The 23,842-nt window shown below is 48.0% G+C and overlaps 1 protein-coding gene across 1 annotated transcript in view; it reads left to right on the top strand.

The window, feature by feature from the left end:
- The first annotated feature begins 2,331 nt into the window (after positions 1 to 2,331).
- Positions 2,332 to 23,842, top strand: part of LHX1 (LIM homeobox 1) — an 81,439-nt gene continuing 59,928 nt past the window's right edge. The window contains exons 1-2 of the mRNA XM_087719064.1: positions 2,332 to 2,522; positions 21,306 to 21,532. Of these exons, the coding sequence (XP_087575190.1) occupies positions 2,353 to 2,522; positions 21,306 to 21,532 (397 nt within the window). The 5' untranslated portion in view covers positions 2,332 to 2,352. The remainder of the gene's footprint in view (positions 2,523 to 21,305; positions 21,533 to 23,842) is intronic.

Genomic DNA, 23,842 nt, shown 5'->3' on the forward strand with positions numbered 1-23,842 from the left:
GAAATGGGAAGAGAGACAGAAAAAAGGAAGGGGAAATTTTAAAAGGACTTTCCCGATCTTCCTCCGGCCTCCTCCAACGCGCTTTCCCGGTCCCACGTCCCCTTCCCAGGAAGCTTCAGCACAGGTCGGACCCCCCCCCCCAAAAAAAACTCTTGCTGGGCCCAGCTCCTCTTCCCAGTCCGCCCCGTCGAAAACTTCCAGGCAGGCGTTTTCCAGACGCGCTCGAATCCCTCCCGCCCCATCTCTCCATCCTTTTCCTCCCCACCCAACCCTCCTGCCACAGGGGGGGTGTGGGGCTGACAGCGCGGCTTGACCCAAACGTACCGCTCTCTCGGAGGAGGGGGCGGTGTGGGGGGGGGCAGCGGGTCGCCTCCTTCCTCTCTCTCTCTCTCCGCCCCTCGGAAAGCTGCCGGCTCTGCGGGCAGCCGCCAAAGACGCTCCGAAGCGTCGGGAGCCGAGGCCAGGCGGGTTGGGGAAGGGGGAGAGGGAAGGGAAGGGGAGAGGAGAGGGAGGGGGCAGCTGGAGTCATCCGGGCGCCGATTGGCCGCCGGCTGCCGTGACGTGGCCGCTCGCTGCATAAGGCTTCGGAGGCGAGGCCGAGGCCAAGCCGCAGTCTAAAGCCGGCCGGGGCAAAGCAGAAGCCGAAACGCAGCCAAGCCGGGTAGGAAAGCAGGCAGTGAGACAGACAGAGAGATAGACAGACGCGCGCGGGCGCGCGTTTGGCGAAGCAGCCAGGTAGGGAGGGGGGGCGACATTCTCCCCCGCAGCCACGCCGCCCTAGGAAGAAGAGGATTGGGGGGAGCAAGAGGTGGGCAAAAGAGGGGGACCTCCAGGCATTTTCTCTCCCTCCGGCGCGGGGTCCATCTCCCTCCCCCGTCTTTTCCTTTGCGCCCCCCACCCGGCACGCAGCCTCGATCCAGCACCCATGGACCAGGCGAAGAGGTGGGGGAGCCCATCACCCAGGAGCTCGTAAAGGGGGTAGGTCACTTGCCACTTCCTCCCCCCCCTTGCTCTCCTTCCCTTCTCGCCCTCCCTCCTTCGCCCACTCCTCTCCCACCCACCCCCAGAATTATTATTTTTCATTTTTAAATCGAGACAAATCGCGGAGCCCAATCTAGAAGCAAAGGGACGAGCGGAAAGAAGGCAGAAAGGCCGCTTCTTGTAGGACGACTATATAATATATATAGTATAATGTATATTTATATATATATATAATGTATAATGTATATTTCATTGGGTTTTATAAAAAAAATTCGCAAAAGCCATGGAGGGGAAAAATAGGACCGTTAAAGGGAAGAGAGTGGGGCGATTCCTTGCTTTCCCCTCGGTTCCTAAAATGAAACACTTTGTGGAGAGAAAAGACCCCAATTGTCTCTGATCCCCACCCCAACTCCGTCTCGGCTCGTCCCATCCGGCCCAAGGTGGGAAAGATTCGCTCCCGTTTCTTGTTTCGTCGACCTGCCGTTCGCTTGCGCTCAACCGCTGCCCCCTTTTTAATTTATTGCTGAATTATTTTTTTCCTTAGGAGGAAGAAGAAGAAGAGGAGGAGGAAGAGGAGGGATTTTTTTAAAACAAAAAATAATAATAACATTTCGTCCTTGAATGCACTTTGACCTCGGACGGCTTCTACCTCAAACCTGAGAATCTCCCTGGCCTTTTTCCGTCTCTTTTTACAACCGATTGATGGTCCTTCCTCTTCCGATTTTTCGTCCTGCTCAGATCGACTTCACTATTGTTGTTGTTGTTGTTATTATTAGCCGGCCTTTTTGGAAGAACTTCCCATTGCAAACATTCATACAGCCGAGAAGAGAAGAAAAGGGACATTATTATTAATAACTTTCTCTCTCGTTTTTGGTTCTCGACTCACCAAAACCTCTGGACGGGGGGATAAAGGGGAAATCGCTGATATTATTTTGATGATGATGATGAAGGTGATTGGAACAATTGAGACGGAAAAGGCGGTTGGCGAGATGCACTAAAGAGGGGCGTCTGTGGGGCAACCCCCCCGCCCGCTCCGCGATCCTGACCCGACCTTGTTCCAAGACCAGCTGCCAGCTTCTTTCAGCTTCTCTGCCAACCAACGGGAGCCGGCACGGGATACTTTCTCTCACACACACTTTGCCTGCCGTCACCCCCCCCCCCCCAAATCGGGGTCTTGCTTGAGGCTGGCGTTGGTGGACTCCTCGCCTTCGTTTCGTCCTCCTGCGCTCTCTTGAACTCCGGGAAGGGTTTGAAGCAAGGACTTATTTCTCTCTCTCTCTTCGGCCAACTTCGGCATCCGACCCCCCCCCCTCCAGCCCTCCCCCAGGCGCCCCCACCCCCCCGCCCCAGCACGACCTCTAGCCAAAGACAATGGTTCACTGCGCCGGCTGCAAAAGACCCATCCTGGACCGCTTCCTGCTCAACGTCCTGGACCGGGCTTGGCACGTGAAATGCGTCCAGTGTTGCGAATGTAAATGTAACTTGACGGAGAAATGCTTTTCGCGGGAAGGCAAACTCTACTGTAAAAACGACTTCTTTAGGTGAGTTTCCCAAAGGGCTTTTCTGCCCTCCTTTCTTCCTTCCCTCCTTTCCCTCCATCTTCCATTTTTCCTTCCTTCCCCCTTCCCCTTTATCTTCCTCCCTTCCCCTTTATCTTCCTCCCTTCCTCTTCCTCCCTCCCTCCCCCTTCCTCCCTTCCCCTTTATCTCCCATTTTTTTCCTTCCTTCCTTTCTCTTCCCTCCCTCCTTCCCTCCCCCCTCTCTCCCTCCTTTCCGTCTCTCCCTGCGTTTCCACGACACTAATCTAGGCCCCTTGACACCCCGCCACCCCCCAAATTCACAAGGCGCGCTTAAACCCGCTTTCCTGATTAAAACCGGGTTTCAGGTATTCCTCACAAGACGTTGTTGGACCAGAGAGTAACCCTGGAGGGCTGGGATGATCCAAATAAGGCTGCGAAGACTTCCCAAATCTTTTTTTTTTTTTTTAAAGAGTAACGCTGTCACGAACTGGGCTGTTTGGTCCTCCCCTGACCCGCTCCGACACCTTGTCAGAATCCGGAAGCGGGCTTGTTCCTTCTTTTAGGAGAAACAATGGAGTCGGTGGGGATGACTTCAGGGTAAATATGCCGGCGATTACTCTTACCTGGGCTGCGGGGGAGAGGGTGTTTCTGGACGTCTTAGGCATCGTCCCCCCCACGCCCACCCCACCCGCCGAATTGTTCCGCGTCCTGAAAACTTATCCTTTGGCTCTTTCCTTCCCCTTCCACTCCCACGCGCAATTGGAAACCAGCCCCACGCCTCCTTCCGTCCCTTCTCCAGGCGCGCGCGAGAGAGAGTGTGTGTGTGTGTCCTTTTCGGCCCGAGGTTCCGCTTCGAGGGCTCTGGGTGAGATCTCCGCTCGCCGGAAGCGTAGACGGCACTTCTGAGCGCGTGCAAAGTGCTTTCCCTCCTCTTCCTCTTGGGGATTCCCACGGCCAGACGGACTAAGACCGGTTCTTTCCCGTCTGACCGGGGCCAGGGGTGAATGAAGGGAAGGGAAGCTCTCGGGCGAACGAACGAACGACGGCCCGGCCTCGTTCAGCGCCTTGCTTGCGCGCAGAGGATGTTCCGCTCTTAGGGAAAAGCCCAGGGGCAGCGAGTGTGCGGAAAGCCGATTTCTGGGAGTCGCCTTTGTTCCCGGGTCTCAGGTCGTCACCGTCGGCCTGGCGAGAGAAGGGAGAAAAGGGAAGGAAGCTTTTAAATGAGTGGGGTGTGTGCGTGCCTTGTCCTTTTATCAGCGTTTTCTTTCCCAGTCCAAGCGGGGCGGCTTTGGGATGCGAGCCAAGCCGGCGCCGCGCGGGGAACCGCGCCGTGATGCAGCTGAGCTTCCCACAAAGGGAGACCGCAAAGGGGGGAGCGGCCGGTGTAGATAATGGATAAATACTTCGTCTTTAACCTACGTGGAGTCTCTTACGATAGGCGCCTGGTTGTGAGGCCCTAGATACGCGCGTAGAAATAGAGGCGGGTATGTGAACTTGTGAACTTGGATACGCGTGTAGAAGTAGAGGCGTGTATGCGAACCTAGATATGCGTATGAATAGAAGTGGGTGTAAGAACCTAGATACCCGTGTAGAAATAGAGTCGGGTGTGAGAACCTAGATATGCGTGTAGAAATAGAGGCGGGTGTGAGAACTTAGATACGCGTGTAGAAATAGAGGCGGGTGTGAGAACCTAGATATGCGTGTAGAAATAGAGGCGGGTGTGCAAACTCAGATATACGTGTAGAAATGGAGGCGGATGTGACAACCTAGATACGCGTGTAGAAATAGAGGCGGGTGTAAGAACCTAGATACGCGTGTAGAAATAGAGGCGGATGTGAGAATGTAGAATTAGAGGCGAACAAAGTCGGATCCACGGATCCAAAACAAGCTGAAAGTTGAACCGGGTAGCGCGTCCATTTGTTTGGGGGAACTGGGTGCACGATCACCAGGGGAAAAAAAACCCACGGGGGAATCCGGCCTCTGTTCAGCCGTTGCTCCCCTCCCGATCTCCCCCATCCCAAGGCCAGGAAGGCCCTGGGGCGCCCCAAATTAGACGAAAGGGTCAAGCCCGCCATCCCCGCGTCTTTTGAAGCTTGTCAGAATTTATTTCAAGATACGGGTTTGAGAGGGTAGTGATCCCGCCGGCTTCCTTTCGAAAGAGAGGGTGACTACATGTCCCATCGGTCCCGGCCCGCCTTGGCCTTCAGGCAGCTGAGGCTGGCGCCGTGTTTGTCGCTTGGGACGGCTCTATTTGTGTTATTTTTTTTATGCAAGCAAGTAAATTCCTTTCGGGTGGCCCCGAGGAAATTTGAAGCCCCCCCCCATCCAAGTTCGCCTGGAAAACCGCGCACCCCAGTCCGGGAAAGCGAGCCCCGTCTCTTGAGCCCAGCCTGGCGGTGGCTTCCTATTCAATCCGTCTCCCTTTGTTTATTTGAATTTCCCCTAGGCAATAGTTCCACCGCCGATCCTTTCCAGGTTTCGCGAAAAGCGGCTTTGTAAAGGCCCGCGCAAGGGGAGAAGCGCGGAGGATCGGCGCCTCGCCTTCGGGTTTTACCCATCTCCTCCGGGCGCGCACGCCAGCCGAGCTGCCTTCCTCCGGCCCTTGCTTGAGCAAGGGGTAGATTGCTTTCCATGGGAGGGAGCGCGCTTGTTTAGAAGGGAGAGTTGGGAACGAAAGCTAACCGGAGGCGCAGGAATTGGGGGCGTAAGTCTTATTAAAAGACATTTGGCCGGGGGGGGGGGAGAGCGAGAAGGACCCGAGGCGAGGATCCGCGCTTCCTTCGACCGGCAACCAAGGTTCCAAACCGAACGAATCCGGGGGAAATAAGAAGCGAGACGCGCTCCCATCCAAACCGCGCAATAATAATAATAAAAAACCCCAAAAGGGAAGCTCGCAAATTTGCAGAAACGTTTTAAAATTGTAAAACAAATGTTTCAAGAGAGGAGAGGGGGGAATTAAATTAAACAGTTAAGGTAGAGACGAGGGTTTTTTTGGCAAAGCCGCCGCTTTTTAAGTTTAAAGCGACTCCCTTTGCCTGCCCCCTCCCGCAGGAAATTCGAGGGTCGTCGGTCTAGTCGGGGGGGGGGATGGAGGGACCCCACCGAAAAAAAGACGGGAGGCTGCTTCCCAAAGCGCAAAACCGCGCGGGTGCGGGGTTTCCCCCCCCCCCCCCACTTAGAAGAGCGCAAATGGCCGGTGGCTAATTCGGCCTGGGCTTTGTCTCTTTGTACCGCTACGCCCCCCCACCAACCCCCAGCCTCGATGCGGCTCTTCGTGCCACGGGCAAGAGACGATCAAAGTCTCAGCCAAATTTGCCAAATTCTCGCCTTGGAAGGTGGTTTTCCAAAAAGACACCGCCAGGCCCAGCCAATGGGTTTTTTTTGGGGGGGGGGGATAAGGGGGCTTTGAAATCTTGAGTGCTTGAAATGAGGGGGGGAGACGGTGTGGGGCAGCTGACCAGGACAGGCTCGGGGACATTTAAATCCCCCCCCCAGAGAGCGTCGGAATCTGGAATCGGGTTGTCTTAAGCGTCTCGCCTAAAGCGGAGCATCTTCGCGTGGATTTCGAGACAAGCCGGCATACTTGGAAGAAATCATAGTAACAATAATAATAAGACCAAGAATACACGCGTTTTCTTCTCTTTCCGCTTCGCCCCTGCCGCGAAAGTCCACTTCCCCACCTTATGCACCTGGGGGGGTAGGGGGGTGGAGAACATTGGCACCCCAAAATGGCCATCGTCTCTCCCCGCCTCCCCCCAAAAAAGAATCCAAGCTCCGTTCGCAAATTAACTTCTGGGTAGTTTTTTTCCGCTCCTTCCACGGTAGAAACAGACCAAACCTTTTGACTCGGAAGTTTAACTGTAAAACCAGTTTGGGGGGATTGGATTTGCCGTGGGTCAATCCAGCCAAAGAGGGTCTATATTCTTATCCTCGTGGGGGGGGGACCCAGCTTCAGCCGCACCGATGCCCTCGGTTGTTTAAACTGTGCCCACCCAGTTTTCCCAGCAGCCGCGTTCACACGACCCGCTCGACCCGCTTCCTGAATTTATTCGCGGGTCTCTGCCACGGACCAGACACGAATCCAAGGGATCTGCGCGAAGCTAAACCCCACAAATGTACCCACCAGCCCTAAGAAATATATATATATATATTTAAAAACCGTCCTTAGCGTGTGGACTGGTTATTTTTCGTTGACTAGATTCAGATATTGGGGGAACCGCGTATCTTGGGAATAGGCAGCCGCCTAGTTTTATTTTGTAAACCACGTTTAAGCCACCATCAGTTTGCCTGCTGGATAAAAACCCCAGCTTGGGTTTGCTGTGAGCTTTTTCCTCAATTGGAATAGCGCCTGCTTCGCACGTGTCTCTGACTCGCTTCCTAACGACCGCCGGGTCCCTGACTGTCACACACACACACAAACACACACACACAGAGTCCACCCCACCCTCCAATCGTGCGACCTTCCTTGCGGGCGTATTAGGAGTTGGTGCCCCTTTTTAGCATATTTACAGAGGAAGATTCGCCGGCTGATAAGGTTTTGTTCAGCCAAAATTGGAAAAAGTGGGGGAATGTTGTTTTTTTTCCCTTTCGTTGGCGGGGATGGTGATGGGAGGAAACTCGGTTGCGCCCAATCCCATTTTGCAAAAAATTGCAAAAAAGTTCACCAATTTAGCCGCGGGCGGGTAAAAAAAAAACCCGCATTCTAATTGACTTTTTGGTGCGCTCTGTTTCTGAACTCCTGCAAAAAAGCAAAACGGATTTACATTTCACCCAGCTGAACTAAACTGGAATTAACCCGGATTCCTGGATTCCCACGACGCGCTCATTGTATTAATGAAGTACGAATTAAAAGGACCGGCTGAGGTCTCCAGGCATTTTGCGCGGCTCAAATGTCGTTCCGGGTTTTTTTGCGGGGGGGAACGGGGGTTGGATTGTGTTCCGGGAGGCCAGGCCAGGCCTGGCTGAAACGGGGAACTTAAGGTTGTGGGAAGGCAAAAACCATTGTCTTCCTAAATTTCAGGGCATCTCACCGAGCTTCCTCCACGGTCAAACGATTATTTCGGCATCGTCTATTTGGTGAGCTTTTAAACCACGACGCTTGGCGAACCCGGGGGGGGGGGGTGTTGAACTGGTTGTGTGAACCCGCCTGGCTAGAGCCTAGATACGATCTTTTAAAAAGTGGCGTTTTTAAAAAGAGGAAACGGCCGAGGATGTCGGTTGTGGAGAAAGCAGGGATTGGAAGGCAAAGCTGATTTTTATTTTCTGAAAATAATTTCTTATTGTTGTTGTGAATACCGCGAGGTGTCAAAAAATAGAAACGTAGAACCCGCATTCCGTATTTATTTATTCGTTTGTTTGTTTTGTTAAGTGTGTATAATATAATAGATATAGGTACATACAAGATTGAGCGGGGGGGGGGGAGAGTCTCTGGCAGCCAAAAAAAAATCAGAAACGGGGGAGGCGAATTGTAAAACCTACACGTTTTTTATTCAAAAGCCCGCAACTGAATATAATGTATGAATTGGGGAAGGGGGAGTATTCCCGGACTCCTTCCAATTTGGGTCAATTCCTGTATTTGTTCTCAGACTTTAGAGAACTATCCCCCCCCCCCAAACACAAAATCGGGAGGTGTTGTGTTTAGGGAGGACAGAATGGGGCTAACCCCAAAAGGAAGGAGACGGGGGAATAGTGAGACCCCGCTGAAGGTCGTGCGAAAGCAGGGGAAGTCCACGGGAAAAGTAGGACGGGAGGAGGAGGAACGGACGGGAGCAAGGAAGGCGGAGGAGAAGGGCGGACGGGGAAGGTCACGGTCCCTGGGGCGAGTCCTCCTCTCCCTCCCGCTCTGCAAGTGCGGCCCTTCGGGTCCATCAAGGGCGCCCGGTTGCCGACTGTTTAACCCGAGACCTCAAAGCCAAGGGCAGCCTTCTCTCTTTCCCAGGGGCGTCCCACGGCCACTCCCGACGGCTTTCCACGCGCCCCACCGCAGACTAGACCGGCCGGTTTCTTCCCAACGATAAAACGCCCCCCTTCCTCCTCCCCCCCACAAAAAAACAGAGTCTTGCGGCCAAGTTTGTCGTCGGGAAGGATTTAGACGCGCCTCCTGTCCTTCCCAGCCCTTTCCCAGATTTCTTTCCTGCCTCTTTGCTTTGCGTTTCAAGTTTCTAGTCCTTTGGGCCCAGCTTTCTTTGCTTGGATCCCCCGCGCCTTGTCTCTCCTTTCGCTTCTGCAAAGCCTCGGGGCGAGCGCTTGGCTGCTTTTACCGGGGCTTGCCGAAGCGATCTTGCGGGATCGACTTTCTTTCCTTTTAAGGCCTCAAAACAACAATCGCCCTCCCCCCGCAGGGAGAACCCCAGAAGCCCCGCAAGGCAAGAGAGATGACCAAGCCCCTAACCCTATCCACAAGGCACGGAGAGTCCCGAGTCCTGGGGATGGTTAGAGACCCTCTTCGATGTTGAGAGGCAGCCTTGCGGCGTCCCGTTGTCCGTCCCCTCTCTCCCGTGACCGCGTTGGAAGCCAAGCAATTTTGTGTCCGGTGAGAATTTGGAAAGGAGGCCACTAGGAAATCTATTGGGTGTAGGGGCTGGGAAACAGCCTTGAAGGAAACTAGAGGGAAGCCGCTCGGGTTCTCTAACGTAGGAAAGACACGTGTCCAACAGATCTCCAGAGCTTGACCTGACCAACAGAGACGGGCCCAGTCGTCTGAATGATAGAGACCATCCTTATCCTCTAACGGCGCTCCTGCATCCCGCGGCCGAAGCACGTCTCAAATCCCACCTCTCCATTATCACCCCATCCCGACCCGACCCGGACGGGAATCTTGCTCCGATTTGCGGCGGTCGCTGGGCGAGTCGTTTCGCTCTCCGCTTTCGAACGAACCCGAGCCCCGTAGCGTTCTGCCAAGGAGCGGCGGACGCACGTGGGAGCGGTCGTGGGTACCCGCCAGATGGGCAGAAGTAGCTCGCCCGCGGGATCTGACTCACAGCCAAGAGGATTGGGCGGTGTGTGTATGAGAGAGAGTCTGTCTGTCCGTTTGTCTGTCTGTGTGTGTGTGTGTGTGTGTGTGTGTGTGTGTGTGTGTGTGTGTGTGTGTGTGATCTCCGGCACGAAGCCGTCGCGCAACCCCTTCAGCCGCCTCTCCGCTTCCTTTGGGCTCAACAGGACTTTAGCCATGGTGGTTTGTGTTAACCCGACTTTGATGACTTGGCCTAAACTTGGGGAATCGGATCCGGGCCTGACTTGTTTAACAAGCCGGGATTCCACCCAGCGTGACTTAGCTTGGAAGCGTGGAACCACCCGGGCTCTGAACGGCTTGCCCGCGGGTCCAGAGAAACGTGGGGAAAGGACCGCGTGGCTTGGGGAAGCGCCCGGGGCTGGCGGTGGCCCCGATCCCCATCTTTCTCCGAGCCGCCTTGCCTTGGCTGGGTGTGGTGGTGGTGGGGAGGCAGGGGGCAGCCCAGACCGAACGATCTCCGGCCTCAACTCGGTTGGGGACCGCCAGTCGGTCCCAGATCCCACTGGTCCGAGAATAAGCGTGGATGGATGAAGGAACGGGGTTGGATCGCCCACTCTGGGAGTCTCCCAGCAGGATTAGTCTACAAGGCCGCGCAAAGGAAGGCAAAACGGCAATGGGGAAATTAGTATTTTATTGTGGGTGGGCAGGTGGCGTTTTTAGGGGCACAAGGAAAAGCCGCTTAGTAAACCTTACGTGTGAACGCACAGACGTCAGACAAAATATCTGTGGTGGTGTAGAAAATGGACCTCTTTCTAAAAGGGGTGGGGGAAATGTGAAGACCCCTCTGCTCCTCTCACCTTCCTCCCTTCTCCAAGCTTACTCTTCACAGTTACTCACTCCTTAAGCCAGTTTAGTTAAATTTAATTAGTTTCCAGATTGCTTATTTGTAGCCTATGACTATCATTAACTGTGGTACCTTAAGATTCTTCACCAATGTATCTTTTTATGCACACAGAGAGCATTTGCACCAAAGACAAATTCCTTGTGTGTCCAATCACACTTGGCCAATTAAAGAATTCTACTCTATTCTATTCTATTCTATTCTATTCTATTCTATTCTATTCTATTCTATTCTATTCCATTCCATTCCATTCCATTCCATTCCATTCCATTCTATTTCTATTTCTATTTCTATTTCTATTTCTATTCGTCTTCTATTGCTTCTATTTCTCTTCTCTCCTATTTCTATTCACTTCTATTTCTCTTCTCTTCCATTCCATTCTATTTCTCTTCTCTTCTATCTGCTTGAGTTTGAGTAAGGCAGGTGTCGGTATAACTGTAACGTGTGAAGCTTCTGGATCCCTGATTCCTTTTTTTGCAAGGATGTCTGCTGGTGGTGGGCAAAAAAGTCAAGATGGCAGCCATCATGGTGTGTCATCCATAACGAATTGGGGGGGGGCTCTCTCGCTGCGAGGGAACCCTGTTGTGGGGGCGTTTTCCTCACCTTGGTGGCTTGAGATTCTCCAAAGCAAGGATGAACCAGGATTGTCCCCTGGGTGGAGGAGAGAGGGCCCCTAACCATGGTTAGCATGGAAACCTTCTTTTCCAGGTCCCTTTTTTTGGTGACTGAGATCCCACCAGGATCCCACCCGATCCAAAAGCCACCAAAGCTCCAAGCGTGGTGATCATCGGCCTTCCGCGTCCATTCCATCCAAAGATGGGATCCATCAGGAATCTGCTTGGCAGAGAACCGCGTGGATAGGATATCGTCCAAAGCGTTTTCAAAGCAAAGTCCGAAATTGGATTTCTGCAAGTGAGGTTTTAATTGAAAGGGTTTGTTGCATTTATTATTTCTCCGTAGCTCAGGGTTGCAATGAGGGAGTCCTTGGTCCTCTCCGAGGTCGGGGGGGTTTCTTGCAAACATCACCTGACCCAAAAAGCACTGATGAGGTTACCTTAGTTTGTGGGAATGAAAACCTTGAGAAAACAATCGAGCTCAGAGACCACCAAGGAGCCATGAGTTTTGATTTGTTTATCGAATTTATTGGCCGGTTCAAGGCGACACTGAATTCCTGCTATAAGGACGGGGCTTCGTTGTGGTTTGCGGAATAAGCCACGATGGTCCAGGTGTTCCCACCGCATCCAACATCAGGGGTCGATCAGTTAGGATTTCGCTGCATTCCTGGAAGGAAGAGAAGTCTTAATAGCCTAGCTTGTCTGCTTCAGTTCTAAGGCTCTGGCAAACAGATGGGCTAGAAGAGGGTGTATTCTTGGCGAGTAGAAAGTCCTGAATCCTGTTCTTTCTTTCTTTCTTTCTTTCTTTCTTTCTTTCTTTCTTTCTTTCTTTCTTTCTTTCTTTCTTTCTCTCTCTCTCTCTCTCTCTCTCTCTCTCTCTCTCTCTCTCTCTTTCTCTCCCTTTCTTTCTTCCCCTCTCCCTCCCTCCCTCCCTCTCTCCCTCTTTCTTTCTTTCTTCCCCACTCCCCCTCTCTCTCTTTCTTTCTCTCTCACCCTTTCTTTCCCATTCTCTCCCTCCCTCTCTCTCTTTCTTCCTTCCCCTTCGTTGTGGTTTGCGGAATAAGCCACGATGGTCCAGGTGTTCCCACCGCATCCAACATCAGGAGTCTCTCCCTCCCTCCCTCCCTCCCTCCCTCTCTCTCTTTCTTTTTTCTCTCCCCCTCCCTCTCTCTTTCTTTCTTTCCACCCCCCTCTCTCTCTCACACACACACATGTGCATGAGAGAGAGATTTCAGCAAGGCTGGAGAAGTTCTTGTTGATTCCTTCTTAATACCCCCCCCCCTCCTATACAATGGACTTAACTCTTCAACACAAACAGTGGGGAGAAAACTATATTTAAAAGAAGCAGGGGTAACTGAGTGGTTTACAATTGTTAAAGCATGAAGGGGGGGGGACAGTACAGAAAATATTTTTAAAAAAAACACAAGAGAAAGAGATAACTTTGGGCATCTATCGGTCTCAGAGCCCAATTTTTCTTCCTTAGCGCGAGGCAGATCTGAATAGATTCTCCAGAGAACTCAGAAAGTGCATTATTGTTATTTTTTTAAAGAAACTGTATTTGCTGTTCATCCACATGCTTTGTGCTCTTCACTGGATTATCTGCTTTATTGGCTCCGAAAACTGGAGCAAAGCCTGTTCATATTTTCAGGATTGTTTTTTGTACACCTCTTGATTAAAGGAGCTATTAAGAATAGTCACGACAACAAAGGAAATTGTTATTCAATATGTATTTGCCCAAGTAAACTCTCTTAAACACTATGGGGTATCATTCTCAGTAAATATGCCCAGAACCATGTAATAAGATAATTGATGGAGAAATGTAATATATGCAGATACCTAACATCCATCGTCTTTATTTTCCTTGATATTTTTCCAGCGCCCCTGTGGAGTGAGGAATATTTAATATTTTCAGTATGGTAACCGGCTGCAAGTCTTAATTTATGCTATGAATGCCTTCCCTCCTTCCTTTCTTCCCCCTTCCTTCCTTCCTTTCCCTCTCTCTCTCCATCTCTATCTCTCTCTGTCTCTCTCCCACTCTTTCTTTTTTCTCTCTCTTTCTTTCTCTCTCTCTCTCTCTCTCTCTTTCTTTTTTTGCATTAGTAAGAAATCAGTAAGAAATCTGCAGCCATTCCATTGCCTCTTGTCGTGTTCCCCAGTTCTAACTCCACCACCTTCTGATGGTGTGTGTGTGTGTGTTTTCAGTCCTTCCATGTGCCCTGTCGCCGCTCAGGAAACCTTGGGGAACTAACAGCAATTCCCATTTTCACCCTCAACAAGGAAACCTCTGGAGGTTTATCCCCCCCCCCTCCTTCTGAAGCCGGGGTCAAGCAAATGGTTAGCTGTCAGTCATTCAGATCTGCATGGAATTTAGTTCCAGAACAATTGCTAAAGGGCTTGAAAGCAGCTGGTGAAGAGCCGTGGCTGGGAAGCGATAAAGATATTTAAAACCCACCCATTGGACCCCTCCCCTTGTCTTTGTGATCGGGACACTACAGAAAAATAGAAAACTGATGGCAGGGAAAAAAAACTTAGTGGGCCATCAAGTCTGCCCTTTGAGGGGTTTTTTTAATTTTACTTTTTAAAATTTTTGTTGGATGGTGGACATGTTTATCCCAAGCATGTTTAAACTTGGTTACTCATGACTGACACCCTCCCTCCATCCCTTCCCCATCTTCCATTCTTTTTTCTCCTTTCCTTCCCTCCTTCTTTCCTTCCTTCTTTCCTCCCTCCCTCCCTTTCCTCCCTTCCCCATCTTCCTTTCTTTTTTCTAATGCCCTCCCTCCCTTTCTTCCTTCCCCATCTTCCATTCTTTTTTCTCCTTTCCTTCTGTCCTTTCCATCCTTCCTCCCTCTCTCTCTTCCTTCCCTATCTTCCTTTCTTTTTACTCTTTTCCTCCCTCCCTCCTTCCTTCCTTCCTTTCTTTCTTTCATTCACCTCTTTCGGCCTTGTCGTGCACCCTACTTCCATCCCATAGATAAGATAGGAAAGAGGAGGGCTTATTTGGGAATTTTGCTCATCTGCTGAACATATTTTAAATTCAGCTCTCAAATAAATATGGAAGAATATTGCTAAAGTAAAAGTTGTAAGTATTCGTGTTTCTTTCTCTCTTTCACTCCCTCTCCCTCTCTATCCTGCTCTCTTGTTCTTTCTTTCTTTCTTTCTTTCTTTCTTTCTTTCTTTCTTTCTTTCTCTCTCTCTCTCTCTCTCTCTCTCTCTCTCTCTCTCTCTCTCCCTCTCTCCCTTTCTTTCTTCTGGAAGTTGGTTCCAAGCTCCCACTCTGCTTTCTGTGAACTCATGTTTTTCTAAGATGACTTTTGAACTTCTCTCCTGTCAGTTTAATATTATGTCTCCGTGTTCTTGATATTTGCTTAATGGTGAAAATACTGCCTTCTAAAAACTTATTCACACCTTTAATATACTTTAAGGTTGCAATTATGTCCTCTCCTCCCCTTTCTTGTGGGAGGGTTGGTGCATGGTTCAAAAAAAAAAAAAACCATTGGAAATTGGAATGTCAACATTTCTTGATTTGTGCTAGCTTCCCGGCACTTAAGACACGGTATGGAACATGCTGCTAGAAATAAGAGGACTTTTAGAGGCTCTTTAAACTCGGTTCCTGAATCTCTTGTTGGTCTCTTTACCTAAATGTTTCCCAGTTGTGGAGAAGTTCCCGTTTTTGAGAGAAGCTGCCTTGCTTAGGCTTTTTCTATTTTTTAGAGTTTCCTATCTCAGCATGGAAGGAAAATAAAGTACCAATTTTCAGCAACTAGGATCAGAGTTGAGCGGGGAGGGGTGAGGAAACCCCAAAGATGTTTGGAGTAGCTTCTGAGGATCAAGTTATTTACTTCTTGATAGAATTTGAAATCAGCTCTGCACTGATATGCATTATACAGTTGTTATAGATATATTAAATTGTGGGGGGAGAAACAGATAAGGAATAAATATTATGGATGCTACCGAAAATGTCCCAAATGCAGAATTTGCTTCCCATGGCAAGATGAGCAACAAATAATTTAACAAATAAATAAATAAACTTACCGAGACTCCACATGGCTTTTAGGGGCATGGTTGCAACTGTTTAGATCCCTTCCCTCCCTCCCTCCTTCCTTCCTTCCTTCCTTCCTTCCTTCCTTCCTTCCTTCCTTCCTTCTTTCTTTCTTTCTTTTTCCTTCTTTCTTTCACTTGTTTCGGTCTTGTCGTGCACCCTACTTCCACCCCCATAGATAAGATAGGAAAGAAGAGGGAATTTTGCTCATCTGCTGAATTTATGGGATCTGGAAAGATATTGCTAAAGTAAAAGTTGTGAGTGTTCATGTTTAAGAATGTAATTCTAAATTCTGAATGTAACTAACAGCAATGCTGTTAGTATGCCATTTGGTTTATGGTCCTCCCCTTAAAAATATAAAATCTGGACTTCATTTCTGGCCACTCTGCGGACACATCAGTGCTGTTTTCTTAGCAATAATTAGGAAGTGATGCTTTGGCATTTTTTGCTTTGTTCTACAGAGTACTGAGCTGAGACGCTGAGCTTGTCGATCAGAAAGTTCAGCGGTTCAAATCCCTAGTGCCGCGTAACGGAGTGAGCTCCCGTTCCTTGTCCCAGCTTCTGCCAACCTAGCAACCAAGCATGTAAAAATGCAAGTAGAAAAATAGGAACCACCTTTGGTGGGAAGGTTTCCGTGCTCCTTCAGTGTTTAGTCATGCCAGCCACATGACCATGGAGACATCTTCGGAGAGTGCTGGCTCTTCGGCTGTGAAATGGAGATGAGCACTGCCCCCTAGAGTCAGGAACGACTAGCACCTATGTGCGAGGGAAACCTTTACCTTTACTTATAGACTAGTGAATCTAACTTACAGTTAGATCTCCTGGTGGTCTCTCAACACACTTTACCCAAGTCCAACTTCGTTTAGTTTCAAGAAATCCGCCAAGATCAACAAGGGCTGGAGTCTCCGGGGTATGGATTATGGATTGGTAGGCCAGATTAACAGTGACTTGGCTTTGTGGCTGAATGGATTGACGGAGCTAGATTTCTCCAATATCCAGCCGTTGTCTTCTTTAGAGCCCACCACCCCTGCATCCACCCACTTTGTAAAAAACAAACAAACTGGGCTCGTGCAGGATTTAGAAAGTTTGGTGACCAACACAGGCTCCAGGCATTCCACTTTCCTCCAGAGACTGATAGATTGAACCATTGAATCATTCAGTCATCCAATCGTTCCGTTGATTTATACCCTTGCAGAGGTAAAATTTGGATGGCTAATAATACATTAAAACTGGGGGGGGGGATATTAGTGGAATAAAAAGCCAATGTGCGATATACAAGCAAATGAATAAGAGATCACCAAGAACAAACCAGGCAAGACATCTAGATTTGTTGTTGTTGCTAAATCTTGTCTGACTCTTCCCAACCCCATAGACCAGTGGTTCCCAAACTTGGCAACTTTAAGACTTGTGGACTTCAACTCCCAGCAGAGCTGGCTGGAGAATTCTGGGAATTGAAGTCCACAAGTCTTTTTTTATTATTATTTTTATTTTTTGTTCAAAAGTTTTATTTTCTTTTAAAACAAACATTTCATCATTCCTCAATCAGTGAGACATCGGAGTACAATTTTTGTGTGTGTCAAAATAGTTTTAGTTTACCACCAAATTCTTGTCTAGCCTAATGTATACCCCACCCTCCCTCCACCCTCTCCCCCAACCCCACTCCTCCTTCCCCCCCCCCCCCGACTTCCCAGAACCCGTACACGGTATGGATTTTTAACAAACACAGTCTAAAATCTATTGAGAAAAAAAGAAATAAAGAAATTAATGACATCTCTACAATGATCTTAGCTTCTTCTTGCTGAGCTAACTTTAAACAATTTAAATCATTTCTGATCTTAAACATAGGCTAACTGGAATTTCTTGGTCCCGTATTTATTTTGTATATAGTCAATCCATTTTTTCCAGTCTCGTTTATATCTCTCATTTGTTTATATCTCTGTACATTCGTTTATATCTCTCATTTGAGTGATCTTTAAGATATGCCGATATTTTAGCCATCTCGGCTAAGTTTGTAACTTTCAATGTCCATTCTTGAATTGTAAAGTCCACAAGTCTTAAAGTCGCCAAGTTTGGGAATCACTGCCATAGACCAAAGCACCCCCCCCAGCTGCTCCCCCCATCGTCCATTGTCTCCTGGAGTTTTCCAAAATTCACGTTCATTGAATGGATGACATTATCTAACCATCTCTGTCCTCTGACGTCTCTTTCTCCTTTGGCCTTCCATCTTTCCCACCACTGGGGTCTTTTCCAAGGAATCCTCTCTTCTCATTTGGTGAGCAAAATATTTGAGTCTCAGGATCTGTCCTCTTCCAAACACCAGTTAGGGCTGTTTTCTTTCCGTTAGGATCGAAGGCGCTAAATAGAAACCTCCAAAAGTTTCTGTTAAAACCTCTGTGGTTTTAATTCCTCTTGAGCCATGGGGGGGCCTCAACCGTGATTTTAAATCAGCTGCTAAACTCTCAGTCCAGCCTACCTAACAGGGTTGTTTTCACGGGATAAAACCGAGAATGAGTAGCATATAATTGCTTTTTTTGGTGGTGGTGGGGAGGAATTGATTCAGAGAATCGCGTTCTGGAAAAAAAGGAGGGCCATCAAGGCAACGAACAAATGAATAAATAAATACATCTCACGGACACGGGGATTTTATTATTGGTAAGTAGGTAGCGCCGCGCATGTGATTAAATGTAATGGAAACTGTAATTTGTATTCCGTTATGACTGCTGCTCGGTGCTAAACCTCTAAATCGGAATGATCAAAAATACCGTCGTTGGGTTCATATAACATGCTATATACATGCAAATAAATCCTTTTCGGAATTTAACAGGATGGCCTGGTTTAAGCCATATTCTCTCTTGGTACTTAGGAAATCCACCTTGTACCACCGGGTTCTTACTGGTTAACGGATCGGAGCCTTAATTTTATGCTTTTGAATTTTTTTTTCTACTCTTTACCATTTTACTTCTTGCTTTGAGTGTTTGCTGGATCCGAATGAAAGAATAAAAATAACATTATAGCTGGGCTTCTATTCTATATTGAATATTCCTTCTTTTCTTTTTTTCCCTCTTGCTGTCAAGATGCGCTCAGAAAGTGGATAGTCTTGTATGGGTTGGGAACAGAAGCACTGCTCCATCTTATTTTTAAGTTTGGTGGTAATAGGGAGAAAGGATCTTTTTGTTTCTACAATGTTGTCCCGAAAATAAGACAGGGTCTTATTTCCCCCCCAAAAAATAAGCACTTGGCCTTATTTTCGGGAAGGTCTTATTATTTTTGAGGTGCAGGAGGTGCGAGCGGGGGGGGTCACCTTGTGGCTGCTGCTGTGTTGCAATATTTTTGGGGAGGGCTTATTTTGGGGGATGCAGTCAAAAGCCCGATAGGACTTATTATCTGAGGAGGTCTTATTTTGGGGAAAACAGGATATATATCATTTTTCTGTAGCTGGTGGAGAGAAAAACTTCCCCCTTTGAGTGAATGTGCACTTAGCAACCTAATTTATTTATCTACGGATGTTTAAAATGTCACATTATTGCCCTGTTTCTGTTCCCCCCCACCACCAAAAGGTGCAATAGGCAGACCCTTTATTTTTTTGGGAAACAGAACCAAAAAACATCAAAAGCGTTTTTGCTGTTTCCTTTTTCTGGGAATTTCCCTTGACTCCCTGATCTACTCCATGGCCTTGGGATCTCCTGGTGGTGTCCATTCCATATTAACTTTGCTCAGTTCAGTTTCTCTTCCTGAGACTTGTCAACACTGGCTCGGTGCTGCCCCCTAGCTGTATTTCACCCTTCCTTAAATGCATTTTTTTAAAAAAAATGAAAGTGTCTTCTGGATGCTGTGAGAAAGAAGAGGAAGGAAAGTTATTTTTAAAAACCTGGCGATTGATGCTTCCATGTTTGTGATGTTCTTTTTCCAATGACTTCAGCTGACAAAACCTATGGAAATAAATCTTTAAAAACAAACAAAAAAAGAGGGCAAAAGCCAGAGCAATTTGGCTTAGGTTAATATTTGCTATGAAATATTGTGTATATATAAAATAATCTTTATCAGCCTCAGCAGTTTTAAGATGTGTCTCCTTAAGTTTGTCTTAAGTCTCAAGTCCTTCAATCATCTTTTAAGCATTTTAAAGCAATCTGACTGGGGAATTCTGGGAGGTTAGGTTAGGTTTATTGGTTTTGTATGCCGCCCACTCCCGAAGGACTCCGGGTGGCTCACAATAAACAGGGGAGGGAATAAATAAGACAATACAAACAATTTTAAAACCCACAACAGTCACAATTAAGACAGCCCCCAGCCTGTCGGAACAGCCAGGGCTTAGTAGCTTTACGGAAGGCCGGGAGGGTAGTAAGGGTCCGGATCTCCACGGGGAGCTCGTTTCAGAGGGCCGGAGCAGCAACAGAGAAGGCTCTCCCCCAGGGGGTGGCCAGCCGGTATTGGCTGGCAGATGGAACCTGGAGAAGGCCAAGCCTGTGCGATCGAATTGGTCTTTGGGAGGTAATTGGCAGGAGGCGGTCTCTCAGGTACCCAGGTCCGATGCCATGTAGGGCTTTATAAGTAACAACTAGCACCTTGAAGCGAGTCCGGAGACCAATGGGCAGCCAGTGCAGCTCGCGGAGGATAGGTGTAACGTGGGTGTACCTAGGTGCACCCACAATCGCTCGTGGGGCTGCATTCTGGACTAGCTGAAGTCTTCGAACACTTTTCAAGGGCAGCCCCATGTAAAGCGCATTACAGTAGTCGAAGTCCACAGAGCTTTAAGCACGCAGGCTGGGGAATTCTGGGAGTTGAAGTCCAGATTTGTTAAGAGTTGTTGGGGTTGAAAAACATGATACTGTATTATAATATCATGGATTTCTTCCCCCAAATTTTTTAAAAAAATGGAAAAGTGTGCCTCTCCGACTGTCACGGAGGTAGGAGCCTTCAGATAAAGCTGAATTAAAAATCCCAGAAACTTCTGCCAGCATCCATAAAAGGGGTTCAGAGTTGTAACTGGCTACCTCTGTTGTAGAGGAGGAGAAGAGAGAAGGATTGACTTGACATACCCTTGTGAGACACTATACCAGATGTAGTTTCCTTGATTGTTGTTCATCACAATGTCTGTTTTTCGAAGGGATTGGATTATAACCCTCCAAATCTTACATGGTTGTCTCAAAGGGGTGCTTTTCTCAAGAGGCAACTGGACTTTCCGGTTTTTCTTTGAAGATGTTTCACTTCTCCTCCAAGAAGCTTCTTGAGCTCTGACTGGATGGTGGGGAATGGAAGGATTCCAGTCAGAGCGGAAGAAGCTTCTTGGAGGAGAAGCGAAACGTCTTCGCAGAAAAACCAGAAAGTCCAGTTGCTTCTTGAAAAAAGCACCTTTCGATCTGGTGGGGAAGGTGCTGTATGAGGAGCAGAGGGGCTCAGGGTTTAATCTTCCCTTTGTTTAAAAGATTCACTGGGTGACTTTGGGTCAGGTAGTATTCCTACTAGCCCGACTTATCTTGCAGGATTGTTGTGGGGGAAAAATAAGTGTGCTAGTCTTTCCTCTTGCAGTTCCTAAATAAAAGAGGAAGATGGAAATCCAAGAAATAAATAAAAGGGGTTGACTCAACCGATCTGAGATGCACCAGGTGGGCCGATTGGCAGGTCGAATTGGGTTGGAGTGATGATTATCTCTCTTCAGTTTTTTTACCAGAAAAATGGTTGATCTGAGTCAAAATTCTTTACTGATCAATTTCACTGGTGATCTGTTTTTTTCTTTCCTTCCTTCCTCCTTCCTTTTTTCCTTTCTTTCTTTTCTTCCCTCCCTCCTTCCTTCCTTTTTTCTTTTACTTCCTTCTTTTTACGTTTTCTCCCTCCCTCCCTTTTTTCCTTCCTTCTTTCCTTTCTCCCTCCCTCCTTTTTCCTCCTTTCTTCTCTTCCCTTCCTTCTTTCTTTTTCTTCTCTTTTCCTTTCTTCCTTTTCCGTTTCCTCCCTCCTTCCCTTTTCCTTCCTTTTCCTTCCCTCTTTCCTTTTTCTTCTCTTTTCCTTCTTTCCTTTTCCGTTTCCTCCCTCCCTCTTTTCCTTCCTTCTTTCCTTCCTTCCTACTTCCATTTTTTCCTTTCTTTCTCCCTCTTTCTCTTCCTTCCCCTTTCTCTTCCATTCTTTTCCTTCCTCCCTCCCTTTTCCTCCCTTCTTTCCTTCCAACTTCCATTCTTTTCCTTTTCTTTCTCCCTCTTTCTCTTCCTTCCCTCCCCTTTCTCTTCCATTCTTTTCCTCCCACCCTCCCTTTTCCTTCTTCCCTCCCTCTTTCTCTTCCCCCCTGTTCCCTTCCATCATCCAGGTGTTTTGGTACGAAGTGTGCTGGCTGCGCGCAGGGCATCTCTCCGAGTGATTTGGTCCGGAGGGCCAGGAGCAAAGTTTTTCATTTGAACTGTTTCACTTGCATGATGTGCAACAAGCAACTGTCGACCGGCGAGGAACTTTACATCATCGACGAGAACAAATTTGTCTGCAAAGAAGATTACCTGAACAACAGCAACTCTGCCAAAGAGAACAGTTTGCACTCAGGTGAGGCCTTTTCTTAGCTGGGAAGATCTTCATCCCAGCAGATTCTGCTTGGCTTGATCCAAGGTATCTGAGGTAGATCTTGGGTTCAAACCAGGGGTGGGTTTCGACCGGTTCGCGGCGGTCCCCGCGAACCGGTTGGTTGGCGAACCCGGAAGTAAGTAACTTCCGGGAACGGCGAAGGGCCCACCCGCCCGCCCGCGCTCCTTACCCGGTTTTGATGAGTTCTGCGCTTCCACGCATGCGCAGGACGCATACAGCACCTGGGCGATCCTCCAGGAGCAGCTGGAGCGTCGCACAGATGCTAGTACGCATGCGTGCACTGCACGCGTGCACGAGGACGCCGCCGGCCCCGTTCCAACCGGTTCGGTTGGAACGGGGCGAGAAACCCACCCCTGGTTCAAATGGTGACAAAAAGAAACTTGGCTTACCTGCCACGGTGTTGGTGGAACCGAGCCCCAGTTTAGAAGAGCTGACAAGATTAAAGTATTTTTCGGAGTATAAGACGCCCCTTTCCCCTCCCCAAAAGAGCGTGGAAATGTTGGTGCGTTTTATATACCAAATACCGGCATTTTTGGCCTCCCCAAAACGCCAGTCCCCACATCCCATTTTTGTCAGATTCACTTAACAACTGTGTCACTAACTTAACAACTGCAGTGATTCCCTTAAGAACGGTGATGAGAAAGGGAACTTTTGGGAAAGGATGAGGCCGTTTATAATTTTATGCATTATTTAGATCTTGAGGACTTTAGTTCCCTGATTGTGCAATAATCATCTACAAACACACACTGAGTGTTGCATACAGTTTTTATTTGTTTTGCACAGTTCAAAGGCAAACAGTAAAAACAACTATACTGTACAGCAATAAAAAAAAGGTACCGTATTTTTCGGAATATAGGATGCACCTTTCCCCCCCCCCCCTAAAAGAGCGTGGAAATGTTGGTGCGTTTTATACACCGAATACAGCCATTTTTGACCTCCCAAAAATGCCCGCCCCCTACATCCCATTTTTGTCAAAAACGCAGGGGGAACGGGGTGTTTTTGCCTTCCCCCACTCCCCAGTACCACTCTGCAGGCAGAGTGGAAAAATGCCCCCGTTATGGTGAAAAATGGGGGTGTTTTTGCCTTCCCTGAGCCCTGCTGAAGCCTGCAGAGTGTTCCTGGGGGCTGGGGAAGACAAAAACTTTTTTTTCTTACTTACCTCTTCGAAATCTTGGTGCGTCTTATACACCGGTGCATCTTACAGCCCGAAAAATAAGGTAGCTCAAGAAAATAAATATGTGTAGATTCCATTTTTCTACAGAGCTAAGTAGAGCTCCCAGAGTCACAGGCAGTCTATCTCGGAATATGTGTGACAGTTGTGTGGACTTGCAGATAGCATAGTTGACCCAAAGCCCAATGGTAGCATTCCTTTGGGACTTAGATTTTTCTCCTTTATCAGAGAAACAATCTGTTAGCACAAAACATGTTCTTTTCCTCTTTTTTAAATAATATGTTTTATTGTGTTTATACCACAAGATCCATTTCTATATTGAAAAGTTTGTTTTCTCGGTATCCAAAGTGTTCAAAATGTAAACATCATCATAATCACCATCATCTTATCAACATAAAAACATACATTAGATAATATCAATCATTATTAAAAAGTATACTATCTTCCATATAGACATCAATTATATAACCATCAATGAATTTACTAATCAGTTTCTCTTTCCCATGTAGTCCTTATTTTCACACGAATCCACTCGTCTAACCTCTATATCTATCAACTAACCATTTGTAAAAAGATTCCCATGTCATAAAATATTCCGAGTCTTCTTTTTTCTTTGATTTTTAGGGTTAACCTATCCATTTCTGCTCACTCCAATATATATTTTTTTAATTATAATTTCATCAGGAGGGATTTCTCCCCTTTTCCAGTATTGTGAGCATATGATCCTGGCTGCTGTTAAAATATGTAGAATTAAATATGTATTATTACCTTTTTTTATACTTTGCTGGTAAAATGCCCAACAGAAATATCTCAGGTTTCAAGTCTACCGTATTTTCCTGAAAACAAAACAGGGTCTTATTTACTTTTGACCCTGAAGTAAGCCCTTGGCCTTATTTTTGGGGAGGTCTTATTATTTTTGAGGTGTAGGAGGCCGCTTAATCTCGGCCCATGGACAAGCAGATCCAGAGAGGGCCAGAAGTTCTGTCTCTGTTTCTGGCACACTCTTGCCAGCTAGATGCTAGAACACTGGGCCTATCCCACTTTTTGCGGCCGCTATTAAGAGAAGGGCCACGGTAGCTAGAGTATGCAGGAGTGGCCTC

This window comes from Thamnophis sirtalis, unplaced genomic scaffold (genome assembly GCF_051295495.1).
Source record: "Thamnophis sirtalis isolate CommonGarterSnake01/CBP01778 unplaced genomic scaffold, rThaSir2_p1.2 scaffold_6, whole genome shotgun sequence".
In the NCBI taxonomy this organism is placed as follows: domain Eukaryota; kingdom Metazoa; phylum Chordata; class Lepidosauria; order Squamata; family Natricidae; genus Thamnophis; species Thamnophis sirtalis.